This window comes from Myotis lucifugus, unplaced genomic scaffold (assembly GCF_000147115.1).
Source record: "Myotis lucifugus unplaced genomic scaffold, Myoluc2.0 scaffold_31, whole genome shotgun sequence".
Taxonomy (NCBI): Eukaryota; Metazoa; Chordata; class Mammalia; order Chiroptera; family Vespertilionidae; genus Myotis; species Myotis lucifugus.
Genome location: NW_005871079.1, coordinates 663,271 through 679,587, shown reverse-complemented (window position 1 = coordinate 679,587; position 16,317 = coordinate 663,271). Strand labels below are relative to the sequence as shown.

General features: G+C 42.4%; 1 protein-coding gene across 1 annotated transcript in view; it reads right to left on the bottom strand.

Annotated features, from left to right (window-relative positions):
• MAMDC2 (MAM domain containing 2) overlaps positions 1 to 16,317 on the bottom strand; it is a 123,772-nt gene that overhangs the window by 40,203 nt on the left and 67,252 nt on the right. Inside the window, 3 exon segments of the mRNA XM_023752336.1 lie at positions 3,448 to 3,541; positions 6,976 to 7,232; positions 16,043 to 16,180. Of these exon segments, the coding sequence (XP_023608104.1) occupies positions 3,448 to 3,541; positions 6,976 to 7,232; positions 16,043 to 16,180 (489 nt within the window).

Genomic DNA, 16,317 nt, shown 5'->3' with positions numbered 1-16,317 from the left:
ACAGCTCCAAGCTGGCTTGGGGAAGAGAGTGAGTGGGACTTGGCACCAAACCAAGGAATCATGATGGAGCAGAGGCTGGGCCAGTGACCAGGCTGGGGAGACGCTTGAGGGCCTCTGAGCTAAGGATGGCTATGGCAACTTCAGCTGTAACCAAGGCAACACCTGGAGCCAGGTTGTCAGTTGAACAAGAGATCTGGGTAGTGTGTTGTTATTGGTGAATAACGAGATTGGTCAAGATTGGGAGTTAGGCCCAATTAGGCCCCTCCCAGTCCCTGGCCTTGGTATGGGGTGGACCCAACCTCAGAAAGGAGTTGGGCCTGCACAGGGCAGAATGGTGAAACTTTTAGTTTGAGGTTGAGCATTAAGGCAGGATTCCTAGAAGTGAATGGAATCACCTGTCAGGCATTCAAGATTTACAACCTAAAAGGAGAGCTTCCTATGATCTGGATCAGCGGTTCTCAACCTGTGGGTCGAGACCCCTTTGGCCATCGAACGACCCTTTCACAGGGGTCGTCTAAGACCATCCTGCATATCAGGTATTTACATTATGATTCATAACAGTAGCAACATTACAGTTATGAAGTAGCAACGAAAATAATTTTATGGTTGGGTCACAACATGAGGAACTGTATTTAAAGGGCCAGAAGGTTGAGAACCACTGCTCTAGATCTAATGGTGGAAGGGAGGGAGTCTGTGGGTGGGAAAGGCAAGTGCTGGAACTCACGGTGGGAGGAGTGGGGTGGTCTCACGGTCCTCTGGAGCACCCTGGAAATACTCGGGGAGCAACACGACATTGGTGTTTAACCTCTGTGACTCTGCGATGTGTTTCAGGTCGGGGAAACTGGACTAAATCTAAGGCCAACCAGATGGTGGAGAGCAGATATTTCATGTGTTGAATTAATTCCTATCTTGGCCTACTAGGGAGGTGAGGGGGGATGCTAGATCCAGCTGGGAAAAGCACAGACAGCAAGTCTGGAGCTAACCAAGATAAAGACAAAAAATGTTGGCACCTGTTATGAAACAGAAGGGCATAAACTATTTGAGAAATGTAAGATGAAGTATGAAAACCAGCTTCTAAGACTCCGAATCTGGCTCACAGCTGCATAATGAAAGGCACAAGCAGGCTCCGGCTCCCACATCCATCAGGGCAGTGGCTTTTGCTGGTTCTCTTTAGTTTCAATCCGAGCCCCTGTTCTCTAGGGAATGGATGGGAGTATTTTGAAAATTAAGTAAATAATATTAAGTTTCATGACCAAGCAGTTTCTGTGTGCCAGTCTGCTGAGGCCTTCGTAGATATTAACTCATCAGTCTTTCTGACAACACTATGGAACAGATCCTTCCATCCTCGTCGTATAAATGTGGAAAGAGTCGCAGAGAGGTTAATTAATAAGCCCAAGGTCACACAGCATGTAAGTGGCAGCGGAGGGATGTGAATGCAAAGTCCTGGCTCCCGAGCGCACCACTGTGATCACGTGTTTAAACCATTTTAAAGCAAAGTTGGTACGTTGGGAGGTTCTCGAGGCCAATTTGGAGTCTTGGTTAACCTAACTATAGGCCAGTGATGGCGAACCTTTTGAGCTCGGCGTGTCACATTTTGAAAAACCCTAACTTAACTCTGGTGCCGTGTCACATATAGAAATTTTTTGATATTTGCAACCATAGTAAGACAAAGACTTATATTTTTGATATTTATTTTATATATTTAAATACCATTTAACAAAGAAAAATCAACCAAAAAAATGAGTTCGAGTGTCACCTCTGACACGCGTGTCATAGGTTCGCCATCACTGCTATAGGGTGTTCCTCCAAAATGTAAACACATCAATTGATGTTTCTTTATTTTCAGATTTAACCCATTGGAGTTAATAATTCTTCAAAGTGTGTATACATTTATTTGGGATACCCTGTATATAAAAATGTGGAGGAAGGGTCTTTATGTGGGCTGGGTTTTACAGACTGAGGGGCCACCAGCCCTTTTAATACATGGTCCTGATTTGAGATAATGTTGGGATCTCTCTCTTCCGGTCACCACTCAGTAGGAAAGAACACACATATATTCTGTATCTTTTTAAAAGGGAAAGTATTTCCAAACATTAGTTCAAAAGTGGCTCAGTAGATTCTGTGACCTCCCAGCTGCTCTTCACGCCACCCTCTAGCCAGTGCAGATAATGAATAAACACCTCCTTTTGCACACATGTTACTTGGAAATATAAACGTTCAATGTAAATGCCTAGTGACAAAGAAAAATTTTCTAAAAATAATGATAATGAGGTTGTAAAACTACTATTGAGATATTAGCTGGAGATGGGATTAGGGAGCAATCAGATTTAGAGAAGTAAACAATTTTGCCTTCTGTGTTCTGCTACATTAAGAGACTCTTTTAGTCTTTGATTACAGTTTAGATTAAATAATTTTAATGAACATACATAAATCCAGTCTAGTTCTTTCCATTTCACTAGCTTTTATTTAAAAATTAGAATCAGTAAAAATAATATTTGGTTTCATCAAATTAGTATGTTTCTCTCTAACTTTGGGGTAACAGTTTAGCCTAAATAGAAAATATTATCTTTCTTGAAAGTCCCCCTGCTTGTCGAATATATCTGAAACCGTATTAAGTTAGATATGAACTCTATCTTAAGTGAAAGCCATGACTATAAAGGCCAAGTTCAAAAATCAACTTTCCATAGTCTATAACCCAAAAGAAGGGCTCAAAAATAAAATGGGAAGACTACAGCATCTCCTTGAGGCCCCTCAAGGAAACAAAGTCACTGAAGTGTAAGGTCACTTGCATTTACCTGGGTTATCATTAATACAGTGTCAGACTTCTTATTCTAAAACATCTATTTTCTAATGCACATTGAAATGGTTTGCTTACCTATTTTTCCAAAAAGTAAAAATTTCTTCTTTTCCAATCACCAAGTTTATAGAAATTACAAAATTAGCCATGATAAAGTAACCTGAGGGTTCACTTAGAAAGAGAATTTAAACTGAGTACATAATACTTAACAAAAAACCATCATATACTAATATCTTTAAACATGAGGACATTTATAGGTCTTGGATACATAACATTGGAAAGAGTTTCCATAATTCTACTCAGTAGATTTTGAGTTATTTCCTACATACCCATCCACCTGTCTATGAACTCAAGATATCTATTAAAGAGAAAGATGTGGAATGAGTATTATTTAATTTTCATATCCTAATAGGTAGGAAGATGAAAGCTCCTTCGTACCTGACCAGGGCCTGTGGTGTCAGAAAAATTAGATTCACTCTGTGAGGAGAAATAAAGAGCAATATAACCAGTAAAGTGACTATTCAGTTAAATAATTTTTTAAGGATGAGATCATAGAAAAGGTAACGAAATTAGAAAGCATTAAGACAAGTCCTGACCATAGGCATCTATTGAGAAGGAAAATTCCAAATGTAAAGGAAAAGAATGCTTACCTGTCTGGTTTTGGCAGTGAACAGGAGAGAAAGAAATATCATCCAGGGCAACATATCCTCCGTTGGGACCATTGAAAGCAACTTCAAAAATAAGCTGCGGAGGAAAATGACAGAGTGTGCTCCAGCTCCACGTATTTTCTCTTAGGCTTAAGTGCTCTTAACCATGATGTAGAATGATGTGTCTATAAGCCAGGAGATGCCAAGTTATAGGTACTTATGTCCCTAAATAGAGGAGTTTGGGCAGCTCCCTCCTCAACCCACAGTCTCATTTAAGAAGAGTAAATACTAAGCCCTAAGTTGAATTTTATTGAACTTTGCCCCCTCTCTGAGCGTCAGCTAAAGAACCGATATCACTTTCCCAAAGAATTACAGAAGTGATAGTTTGCATTATGAACTTCAGCTAGAGACACAACAGGCTATTTGCAGAAAGCAGGTGAGGTTCCCTCCCTGCACTTCACAGAGCACTAAGCCCCTCTAAGGCCTCTGCCTTTTTCATACATGAAATTCTATGTGAGGGTCCTGGACAAAGATGATGCAATCAATTCTCCGAATAGATAAGACATGATAAGGCCCAGAAATTCTATACATAGATGTTAAAATTCCAGGAATGTCTGAATGGCTAGAAAGAACATGGGGTTAATGCATTATCCCCTTTAATTCTGATCTTCTCTTGGACACCAACTCTGAGTTCAATCAACCACCTTCTGCCTGTGAACAGGGGGATCAGGTGTGCTGGGCACAGCACTCACCTGTATTGGGAAAACCACCCAAGTGTGGAGTCCACTCTTGTGAATTGATAACAGTGTTGAGTATGAGCTGAAACTCAAATGCCTACAAAAACCAGGCGGGTCATGACCTGGGCTTGGGGTGATGGAGTAAGAAAGGGTGCAGACCGTGGTGAAAAGGGTTTGGCTACTACTTTGTCAGTTGCTGTCATGTGGGAATTCAGGCCTAATATGTCTGGATCTACCAAATTGTCAAGAGGACCCAGATCTCTAGATTTTTACTTGCAATCTTTGGATATTTTTTAATGTTGGTAATTAATTTAAAAATTAAAACAAAGAAGCAAAAAACAAACACCTCTACAGCAGCTAGGAAAATCATTGTGGACTAGATTTGACCCACAGGCTTCTAGTTTCAGCCTCTTCTGAACAGAATAGTGTCTTGGAGGCAGACAGACCAGAGTTCAAATCCCATTTCCATTGGTTACAAGCTCGGTGACCTTGGGTACATTGTTAAACCTCTCGGGGCCTCGCTTTTCTTATTTATAAAATAAGCATAATAACACCGACCTTGTAGGACTGTTGAGATTCAATGAGAAGATGTACTTAAAGATCAGAGCACGCAGTCAGGTGCATCATGAGCTCTGAATTAAACTCATGCCTTTTTCTTGGGTTGACCCTGAGCCCAGCTAGCCACTAAGTAGCTTGCGCAGGCCCCTTCTCTCCTCTGGGTCTCAGTTTCTCCATTTTTGAAAAAAAAAAAAAGTTTGGACAAGATGGTTCCTAAGGTCCCTTTCAGCTTAACAACAGTGGTCCTGCAGAGGCCTGGGACCTAGACTCAGCAAAATCCAGGAGGGGCCTGGAAGTTTATCTCTGGCAAGGCAAAAAGTGCTGAGGACAAAGGGAACAGATGTGGGCAAATGAGAAGGGGCAGATGAAGTTTACACACTTAGCACTGGTCCATGAAAGCCAATAAAGGCCGTGAATGGCAGAACTTATCTTACAGAGCAGGCCAAATGAGAATTATTATTTCGGATCAGAATATGCTTATATGCCCATCACAGCTCATGTGCCACTCTCTTGCTCAGAAAGAGGGCCTCAAATGCTTGTTTGCCGCTTTAAAATTCATTGGACAATATGATGACATTAAATTCACTGTTTTCTGCAGGATACGTTTCTTTTCCTGGCAATTACTGAGAGCAAATAATGCAAGCATAATGAGTTCAGACTACTAGAGCAAATTACACACGTGTGAATCAAAAGGATATATAGTGAAGTTTAGTAATGCCCAGCTTTGATTTTTTTAAAAAATTGACAACGTCTCATCCAACAAATGTTGCCTAAGGAGTTTATGGTTGAAGGGAAAGAGTTCGCAAAGAAAATGCTGTGTGTGTGTGTGTGTGTGTGTGTGTGTGTGTGAGAGAGAGAGAGAGAGAGAGACTCATTTGACTTTGAAAGAAGGAAAAACTATTTCTGAAGCAGTAATGTGCATTTCTCTTTCTCCATGTAACCCAAGCTCACAGAACATTTTCCACTGAGCTGTGAGAGCAAACCGAGGCCTGGTCAGCCTTTGGGAGGGGCGCTGTGCTCTTTCTGGGCTGTATTGGGGGGAAAAGGGGTCCTCAGAGGGTGAGGGGAGTGGCTGGCCATCAGTAGACAGGGAAACCAAGACCCAACCCCAACCCTGTCTGAAGCTTCACATCAGGCGAGCAGATGGCACCACCAAAAAGCACCCAGAGGATAATCCCCTCCTTTTGCACTTTCAAGGGAACAGGGAAAGAGATTGTAAAAAGCACAAAGTGAAAATCAGGGGACAATGATAACCCGTGGTAACTAAGACTCTACGTATAGCTCCAAATCTGCAACCCCACTGTTGCCCCACTGATTCGAGAGGCCCTAGGGGTCCTCAGACAGACCTGGGCCTCTCCTTCAGCTTCCGGTCAGATTTCAGTTCAGGGACTTTTCTAAGTGCCCTGGCACTCACCAGCTGTGTGACCTAGATGAGAAACAGCAAACTCCTCAGACTCTCCATTTCTCTTTCTCACTGGAGATATGGGGATATTTATCTACTTCATTGGATTGTTGTAAGTACTAGAATATACATATGTATTAATCTATATGATTAGAAAAAAAGGTATTTTAAGGAAAAACATCAAAATGCTCATTGTTCTCATCTTTGCCAGGTTGGCCCTGGCTATTTTAGTTTGTTTTACTTTCCTGAATTTATTAATTCTTCTGCATTAGACATTCATCACTCATGTAACTATAAAAGTTTTAAAACCAAAGGACCATTGTTTCAATTTCAGACCACAGTCATAACTTTAGTTCTGATTTTTATGACATTATTTATACCATAAAAGAGAAAAGAAGAAAAATATTATTTTTCTAGGAAGACTATTCCTTCAAATAAGGGAATAGAAATAACCTTCCTTATAATACCCCTTATAACTGCTCGCAGGAATGAAAGTTCAAAAGTGACTTTCGCTTAGAAGGCATTGATCTTTTTGACCTTCTACGGTGTAAGGTTCAAAGGAGGGTGGGCCCCCAAATCTAGTTGGTGACAGACTTTTCCATATCCATCCTTAGAAAAAATAGTCGTGTTAGAAAATGAAGGCGATAAAGGAGGAAGGCAGAAGGGAATACAAAGAAGGGAGAGAAGTGGAGGGGGCCGAGGAAGGGAAGAGAGAAAAAAGATTGAGATACAGCGGAGAAGAATGAGTGTGAGACTGTAGCACCTCCTGACCTCCATCTCTGTGTGGGCAGCACCCTGCACTGTGGCCGGGTCAGGGCTCATGGGAACACCTACCTCCATGGGGTACGGGGCACTGAACTCCACTTCAGCGAGGTTCCAGGCAGGATTCCCTGGGCTGTTGGTTTTCCAGATCTCCTCATAAAGGCCGGTCACATCCCGAGAATACAGGGAGAAGACATTGTCATTCCCCTGCTGGAGTTGGTAATAAAACGACAGGCAGCCAGACATGGGGGCTGTGGTCATGGGGGAGATGAGCTGTGCCACCTCCTGGAAGTGCTTGATGTAAACCGAGTCCACGTACATGTAATGGCCTGGCGACCACAGAGAAGAGAAAACACAGCATCAGACGGGCTGGGATTTTCAGATGAAATGGTGGGATTCTGGGATTCACTCAGAATCATCCAGTGGGAGTGATGGAGGGGAAGTGAATGAGTTACAGATGAAAGAAGTTTGGCCGTGGGTTGATGAAGGGTGCACCTGGGAGATAAATACACGGAGTTCACTGTGCTCTGCTAAATACAAGATAAGAACATTCTTTTTCTGTTCCTTAGGTTTGACTGAAGTAAACATCCATATAGAAAGGTAGATATATCATCTGTAAAGTGCTTGAGTTTTCCCAAGCTGAACACAGCTGTGGAAAGAAAACAGAACATTACCCCAGGGAACCCCCGCCCCCCCACAAGCCTTCTTTGAGTTATAAGGATTCTAAGAACATGCCAAGTGTACCATCTGTTTCTAAAAAGGCATAGAGAGGCTCTCCTATACGTCTTTACAATATATACAAATGTCACTGCATATTCTTTGAGAAACTAAGATTTAGAATTCATACTGGATAACAAGTTGTACCTCTTTAATAGAACATGTAGGTCAATAGACACTGCGGATGGGATTAGGATTTGGAAGGTGAACTTGTGATGCACACTTAGGAAGGCCTTGGTGGGCTCTGGACTCAGAGGCTGACCTCCATGGGAGGCATTTTGGTGAAATTGAGAAACGATGAGGCAGAATGGGGAGAGCCTGGATTTGGCATTGAAAGAACTAAGTTTGAATCCTGCTCTGTCTCTTACTAGCCCTGTGACCTCAAGGAAGTTACTGAGTCTCTCTGGGCTTCAATTCCCTAATCTCTAGAATGAGAATCAAATACTTCTCTCATTGGGTTGGTATGAGTATGAAATGAGATTATGTATGCGAAGTCCTTGGCATGTGCCTGGCACATGGTAATTGCCTAACATAATTATAATGAAAGGAAACAATGTCACTAATGATTCTAGCACCATGCTTTCCCCATGGTCTGTTTTATGTAAAGAGGAGTTATTGTTATTAGCAATTCTGTCTGAATTTATTTAAGCTGCAATGACAAAGGAATGCTATGCAATGCAGCTTCCATAGAATGGCTCTTCTATTTACAAGCTCAGAACAACTACAGCCTAATAATATCTTTGTCTTTATTACATTATGCCTAGTTTATAAGGATTCCTTTTATCCTTGGCAAAATAGTGGTAAGGATATTAGGAAGAATATATGCATTCACACACTGGGTACTTACTTTGATCTAGCACACTGCCCAGTATGTGGTAGGCCCTCAACCCATGGTTATTCAAAGCATAAATATGGTCTCAGGAAGGTCCTCATGTCAACAAGGAAGAGGAGAAAGATGGACAAATCAAAGCTTTCTTTTTCCCGGTAGCAAATTGTCAATCCCTGAATAACCTTTCTTGTTTAAAGATAATTTCTTAAGTCATCTTGCCAAGCCATGCAACTGTGAATACATGGAGATCACAAACTCTGCTGCTCAGAGGAGCCAGCTGGGTCAGGTGTATGACTGAAGTAGACTGGGTCAGGGAAGAAGACACCATGCATAGTTACTACAATATTATTGACTATATTCCCTATGCTGTATTTTATATCCCTGTGACTATTCTGTAATTACAATTGGTGCTTACTAATTCCTTCACCTTTTTCATCCATCCCTCCAGCCCCCCTCTCATCTTTACTTAGTCCCCCAAACCTCTTCCCTCGGACAACTACCACTTCTCCAGAGACGAAGTTTTTTGTTTGTTTTTTTTCAGAGAGGAAGTTTTTAATGCACTTCCTAGTAATATGTCTTACCAATGAAACAATCTCTTTCTAAGACATGCCACTGGGGAAACTGGAGGTGGGCTGCTCTCATTTCCTTCAAGTGAATTTGCCTCATGGGCCACAACTGACTGACAGCCTCCAGCTATCTCATGTGTGGCTCTACAATGGCCACACCACACTGGGCTGTTCTCAGCCAGTGACCAAGCATAGCAGGGGGACCAGAGCAGGGCTCTTCAACAACTCCCCACCGGCCTGGTCCCTCTTTCACAGGTGGCGGCCTTCCAGCCTGTGCCGAAGGCTCTCCCAAGGCTGCATTATTACTCTCACCACCATGGGCCCCTTTCTCCATAAAACATACTAACATTATGTTGTATGACTGCATTGGATAAAGATTAATATAATCCAGGCAGGGCTTATTATATTTATTACTGCATTTATTTTTTTCTTTTTATTTTAAAGTAAATAAAATATAAACATTCTCATAGATCCTGAAAAATGTCATGGCTCCTAGGCGCTGTGACTACTATGCCTAATGGATATATTGACCTGGCCCAGCTACTCCAGTTCTCTCCTCCTTTATCCTTCATAGTCATTTCCCCCAATTAGTCTCTTTCACACTCGATCCCATCTTGGTGTCTGCTTCTTGGAGGACCATTCTACCCAGGCTGAGGAACACCTCCAAAGACTCTCGGAGACTCTCAGTGAATCTGGGGGAGACGTCTCCTCACATATCCACTTGAAATTATTCATTCTACTCCCAGAGTGCATGATAACTGTGCTTAGAGAAATGTCTCAGACCCTGTCCCATTATGAATTATCTTCCTGACCACCTTCTTTAGAGGCTAGTTACTCACCTGCTGAGTGAATAATATTTTAATCCCTGAATTTGCAGTTAAAGTCCCTCATTATTAACACATGCACAAGACACTAGGCTAACTGAGCCAGAGTCATATTTCTGATCCAAAAAAAACATCCAGCAAACACAACGTGACCTGCTCAAAGTGAGTCAGAGAGGCTTCTGGGAATAAGAACAGGACTGCTGACAAGTCTCATATGGAACCACTAGACTAGACCACATCATTCATTTGCAGCCAATGTTGGGTACTATTTACTGAGCATCTGAGTAAGACTAAGTTTTTCACTGGAAAACAAAAGGTAGCTCTTCATAAATTTATCATCTCAGTTGAAGGGGTGGGGATGATTCAGAAATCCCCAGCTGTCTGCCCAGGCTACGTGTGTGTCATTGTTGGGTACAATCTGCTCTGAGCAATTGGCTAGGTGGGTGCAGGCACCATTTTGTGTACCTTTCCAAGGGGGAATGAAGAAGGTACTGGAGTTCTTAGGAAATTATGTCTAGTGTCTGGTATTATAAGAATTTTCCTGCCCAGTTCAATGAGGCCAACCCTCTTATCTGGTCCTAGAGCCTCCAAAATTTCTGTGAGAGGCAAGTTTTATCAGATCCTTTAAGTTTGAATAGGATGAAACTAGGTATAGATGGACCCTATGTGGACAGGATCCTATAATCAACCTAATCATGGGGAATCCTGTAGACCACAAAGACTTGTAAGTATTACATCCGGGTTGGGCAACCCCTGACACGCGTGCCAAACATGGCACACCAGTAACTTTTGCTGGCACGCGAAACCCTCTCTTATAATCTTCCATTTACAATTTTTTTCTTAATATCGACTTTTTTATTTTTCAGATAAATTCAGTGTAGGTGCATCTTAGATAAATAAATAATTTTACATAACAAGTTATCTTAAAGACCATAGACATGGACTGACAAGAGAGGGGAAGAGCAATTTCTATGCCTCTGCCTTAACTCTCCCTGCCTTCCTAGATCCGGCCAGTGTTTTGGTTTCATCCACATACGCTTGTGAATCTTTGTTCTCAGTGATGAATTTTGTGAAGTCTCGTAATAGGAGTAGCCTGACGGATGAAAGTAGTAGCTCGTACATATCTCTGAAGGTCACGAAATATAAACCTGATGTAAAATCTTTGTCATCAGTGATGCAGCAGCAAAAGTCCCACTGATAATATCAAACGGAGTCATAAAGTTTTCTGTCGGACTATCAGTGTACATGTATACATTAAAAAATAAATGTATTTTTCATCATCATATACTGTGTTTTTGTCGCTCGAATGAATTTTATTATTTCTTCAAGGTTCTTCACATACATACACCTTAAGAGATATCAAGTAGGTGTAATAGGTTCTCAAAAAATTAGGGTTGGCACGCAGAAGAATTTTGAGTCAGAGATTTTGCTGGTTTTGGCACGCACTCACAAAAAGGTTGCCCACCCCTGTATTACATTTTAAACTGAAAATGAAAGAGTCTACGAAGGGAACAAGGGTTGCCCCATAAGTTTAAAAAGTGAGAAGTTTGTTTCCACTCCTCTAAGGTCTGAGGTCTGAGTTGCTTTGCCATGCTCAGATTGGGAGCTGGTCTATTTCCCCCTCATTCTGGATTATACACTAAATGCCTGCACTTTCAAGGGGGTTGGGGGGAAACCCCAACAATTTCTAGTTCTGTTGAAAGATAAAAACTCTTAATGGTGCCAGCCAAAGCCGAGGCCCCCAGGGACCATGTCTGCAGTGACCGCGCATGTGCGCTTGCCTCTGAAGGGGAACTTCTCCCTTTCTTGAGCAGCCCCTGGATTAGCTCAACTTTTCATGTGGAATCCATGGCCCCTGCTAGTTGACCATTTTCCCTTGAATCAGGAGAAGAACTTTGAGGAAAGTCCCTGAACTTTTATTTTCAAACAGTCTGGCTAACCAGCATTCCACAAAGATTGCCCCTGGCTTGGCTGCCAGGCCAAAGGCGTCCTCTGACTCAGCTGTGATTGCGCCCCGCTGGCCACAGTTGTGCTCTAGTTGTGACGCCTGCGTCCGTGTCATGGTTGTCTGGACAAGCTGTCTCCCGGGTGAGGAGAAAGTCTGTTCTGCAGAATCGTGTGCCAGCTGGAAACACCCCCTGGTCTGCTGGCATTGTGAGGAGACAGCACCCAAATATAGCCAGTCATCATGCCTGCTCTCCTAGTCTATGAATCCGACAGTTTCCTTCATGAATCTTTAGTTCTGTGGGTTTGGGTGAATTTTACTATAATAGAGTCAGATTCCTATAATCATCCAATCATTGGGGATCCTATAGGCCACAACAATTTGCAGGGATGTCATAAATGTAAATGAATGTGAAGTGGAACTTCTTGTCTCTGCTAAGACTCAATGTCAAAAACAATGGGTGATAATTAGGTCTATTTTCGAAAGAGCAGTACAGACCATCAATGTATAATGCACTCCATTGTGGCAGACCTGGCAGCTAAGCCAGCTCCACCAGATTTAGCTTACCTCTCCACCCAGCCTGTGTGTATATGACAAGGCCAGAGAGGGATCAGAGAGACTGGAGACAGAGTTTCTTTGAAGAGAGTTGTCATGGAGCTGACCTGCCATGTGTTTCCTTTTGCCCCCCCCCCCGCCCCCAAGGGAAGGGGAGGAAATGCTTCCCCATTCTTGCCAAGGGAGGAGACTTAAGGAGCCACTTGCAGAGAGGATGGAAGAGGGAAACTCCATGTAACCTCATCCTCACCCACACTTGCAGCAATTCCAAGTTCTTTGGGCCATGAGAGGAGGGTGGCCAGAGTTACTGGGGGAACTTGATGAGTGATAACTGGAGTTTGTGGGGTACAGAGACTGGTGTCTGACTCTTGACTATATAGATCTAAAGGCTGTAGGAGGGACCTGTGGTGGCAGAGAGGACAGAAAGCATTTTGTTGCCAGTGGCTGTACCTCTGGAGTTTGATGGGGCAAAGATTTAAGTTTTTCCTTAGCTTAAGTGGGCAACTCAGGTGGTAGCTGGGCTAGAGGGCCTTAAAGGACTCTTCTCAAAGGGATGGCATGTGTACTGTTTGCCTCCCCAGCAGAAAGGGCTGGCTGGGTATACCATTACGTATAGATGCTAAAGGGGATTCCTAGAGAGTGCATCACCTTGCACATTTGGCTTCCTGCAGGATAAAGAGCATCAAGTCCAGATTAAACAGCTCTGATCACATAAAACTTTTAGTCTGCTTCCCTTCCCTTTCTGTCCCACCCTTATCATGCCGCCCCCAACCCTGGAGAAGCCAGGAGCAGCAGAGCCAATGGGGGAAGGGCAAAGGGGAGAAGTAAGAAGAAATAAAGCACAAATGCTCTCCCTACTGCTCGATTGTGCTCTGGCTGGGGGAAGATTTCACTTGGGTGAGATTTTCCAATTTTGATTTGACTGAATTTCATTATTTAAGAGGAAGCTGCTAATACCGGAAATGGTAAGTCATCTAAGGACAGGGAAAGGAGATCTAGCAGAGCTTGCACAAAGGCAAGGGGAAGAAAATTAACAAGGCTGCCTCCCTACTGAGTGCTAGGCAATGAACCATACAGATCAATGTAGAGGATGAATGAATAGGTGCTGTTAAGATGACGCTTGAGCTCAATCTGAACTGAAATGAGAAAAGAATGTCATGAGTTATGGAAGGATGATCCATCCATCTCAGGGTCTAGGATGGAACACAATAATTCTGACCTTATTTTAGGTTTTGAAACCTCGGTCAGCTCCTTCTAAAGTGGCACCCTAAGCAGATTGGATTTAAACAAATCTCAGCAAAGAAATGGATTTCCCTCATTATTTTTCCAGCAATTATCTTCTTTTTGCTAAGGCAGGTGGAAAACAGTAATGATCTGAGCTGTCGGTAGGTTCCCTCCTGAAAGATTTTATTTCACTGCATAAAATATTCAAAAAGAAAAAATCCATATGTGATGAATCAGAACCGAGTAAGGAAAAGCTGACAATATTCCATCGCCTCCAGTGTTCCAAAGGTGTCCCACCAAATCCGTACTGCGCACTTCAGCCATTTTCATCACTAGACAAGAATTTGGAGACACAGTGCTTATTTGAAAAATCTGACTCACTGTTATAAACAACAGCCGAATAAAGGAAAATTCATATCCACATCATATTTTTCAATATTACATTCACTGTTCCCTTTTCTACAACATAAAGGTCAGAATCCACCTGGGAAGATGTCCTTCAACCCCTCTGAAGCGCTAAAGTTTCTGAGCCAGCCAGCACACAGCTTCCCTGGCCCCTTGCTGTTTGCCTCTCCAGTTTTTACCTGAAAGCAAAGGTAAAAACTGCTTCAAGTACACAAATGAACAGGAGATGAATTTATCTAAAGCAAAATCTGCTGCCGCAGGCAGATCTGAGCCATTTAATCTTTACTTTGCCACCCAAATAGATAGAGATCAGGGAAAATCAATAGACCCAGTAGAAGGTAAATGTAATAAGGAAGGCAACCTCTCTCTCATGCAAAGCATTGGAGGGTTTTTTGTCTGCAAGAGTGATTGTGCTCAAACCTTTGAGTCACAGGGGCAGAGTGTTTTTCAAATAAAATATTTAAAAATCTGTAGAACTCATCTGTTTTAGCCCCATCACATACAGGGGAAAATCTTACCTAGGAGTCCAGGTGCAAGGAGTGCAAATGGGTATGAGAGAGTGTGCGTGTGTGTGCACACATATGGGTGGGCATTGGGTGGGAATGAGAGGGCTGTTTGGCTAATGTTTGGGCAAGACATTAGTCCAAAAGCTGAAGAGAAACTGAAGTGAAATAGCATAAAAGAGCTGGAAGAAGTAAGTGGAATGTAGGTATCCAGGTGTCCTACTTATCATTAGCAGGAACATAATCTTGGATCTAGGGACTACTGTGCCATCATCACACATCCCAGCATTCTCAAATACTCTCCGACCATCTAATACAACATCCACTCTCACACCTACACACCTTTGCATATGTTGCACTTATCTTCTCCTATTCATCTGGCAAATTCTAGTTCTGAAACCACTTCCTCTAGAAAGCCTTCCCTGAACCCCAAATTCAAGGCAGCCTTTCACACTTTTCTGGCCACATATCACTGTGATAAGGACACCAAGAATTATTGCAATTTTAAAACATCAGTCCTTCAAGATTCTCTGTATTCCTTGTACTAGAGTCTAAATATGGCAGAAAACAACGTCAAAATTAGCATACTCCCATAAAATAAGAAAAAGTTTCTTTCTGAAACTCCAAGAGATTGCTAGTTGCTTTATTCATTTAAACAAAGATGTCAAGAGGCGGTGGCATTTTATTGTTTTGAGTTCAACTGTCTTTTAAAATACTCATGCAGATTCATGGATTAATGTTTCACAACTAGTTATCATTCACTCTACACATAACACTCATTCATAGTGTGGTTCCTACAAAGGCCATAGTGGAGATGGGCTGTGGATCTTTGGGGCCAACTTACACATACACATGGAAACCCCAATCTTTTGTCATTTCCAAAAGTGCTAAACCTGCCTTACTTTTAAAAGAAGGAAGTGAAAATATTTTGTCTCTTTCTAATCTTAACTCCTATGTAAGTGATCCTAGATAAAGCTAAATAAATAGTTTCTGGGGCATTTTTTTTTTGTTCTACTATTGTTCTACCTTGACCTTGACTCCCTTCAGTGGAAGCTTTTTCAAGGTCAAATTTTCCCTGCAGAGAACCAGTCCATGTGGCCACTAGGGGGCCCTGCTGCACACCACATTCAGGATTAATCATTGGTCTCAGCTCATCTCACTGCCACTGGACATGTTCTTAAGGACTTGCTTCCATTATTTGATCTATTTTTAGTGAAAAATCACCTAAGATTATTCCAACCTGGTCTTTAGAAATAAGAAGTTCTGAACAACAAATAGTTAAGAACGCAAAGCATAATGCATATGGAAATGTGAAAACAGCAAGACCAGGTCATAAGTGAAGAAAAGCCTTTAACTAGGTGGCCCTCCTCTTAGCTACAGCTCTCATGTCTGCAGTTTGTCTTCATCGTACAGCTTGTGTTTTCCTACTCTTCTACCAGGTTTCGGGGACCCTACTCACCTTCCTCTCTCCTCTCTTCTCTGTTGACAGAGCCACAGTTAGGTCAATGCAGGGGGTGGGAAGAGATGGCAGAAAGTTATCATGGGGAAAGGAGTTCATGTCCCCAGCTCACCCAGTTCATTCTTGAACGTGTGATCCTGGGGAAGAACGGAGTGGGAATTCCGACTAGTGCCTCCTCCAACAAACCAGTTCACGTTGGGGTTCCAGCGGTTCACAAAGCCACAGAGATGATTTTCTTCAAAATCACATTCTGGCAGAAGAGAAATAAAAACATACCTCATGGAGATGTACTGCAAAGTTTTCTCTTAGATATCAAAGTATGTTTCTCACTCCCTTTGTCTACTGGAATGTTGTATCAGGATCCCTGGTCAATACCGGTCAAGAAGA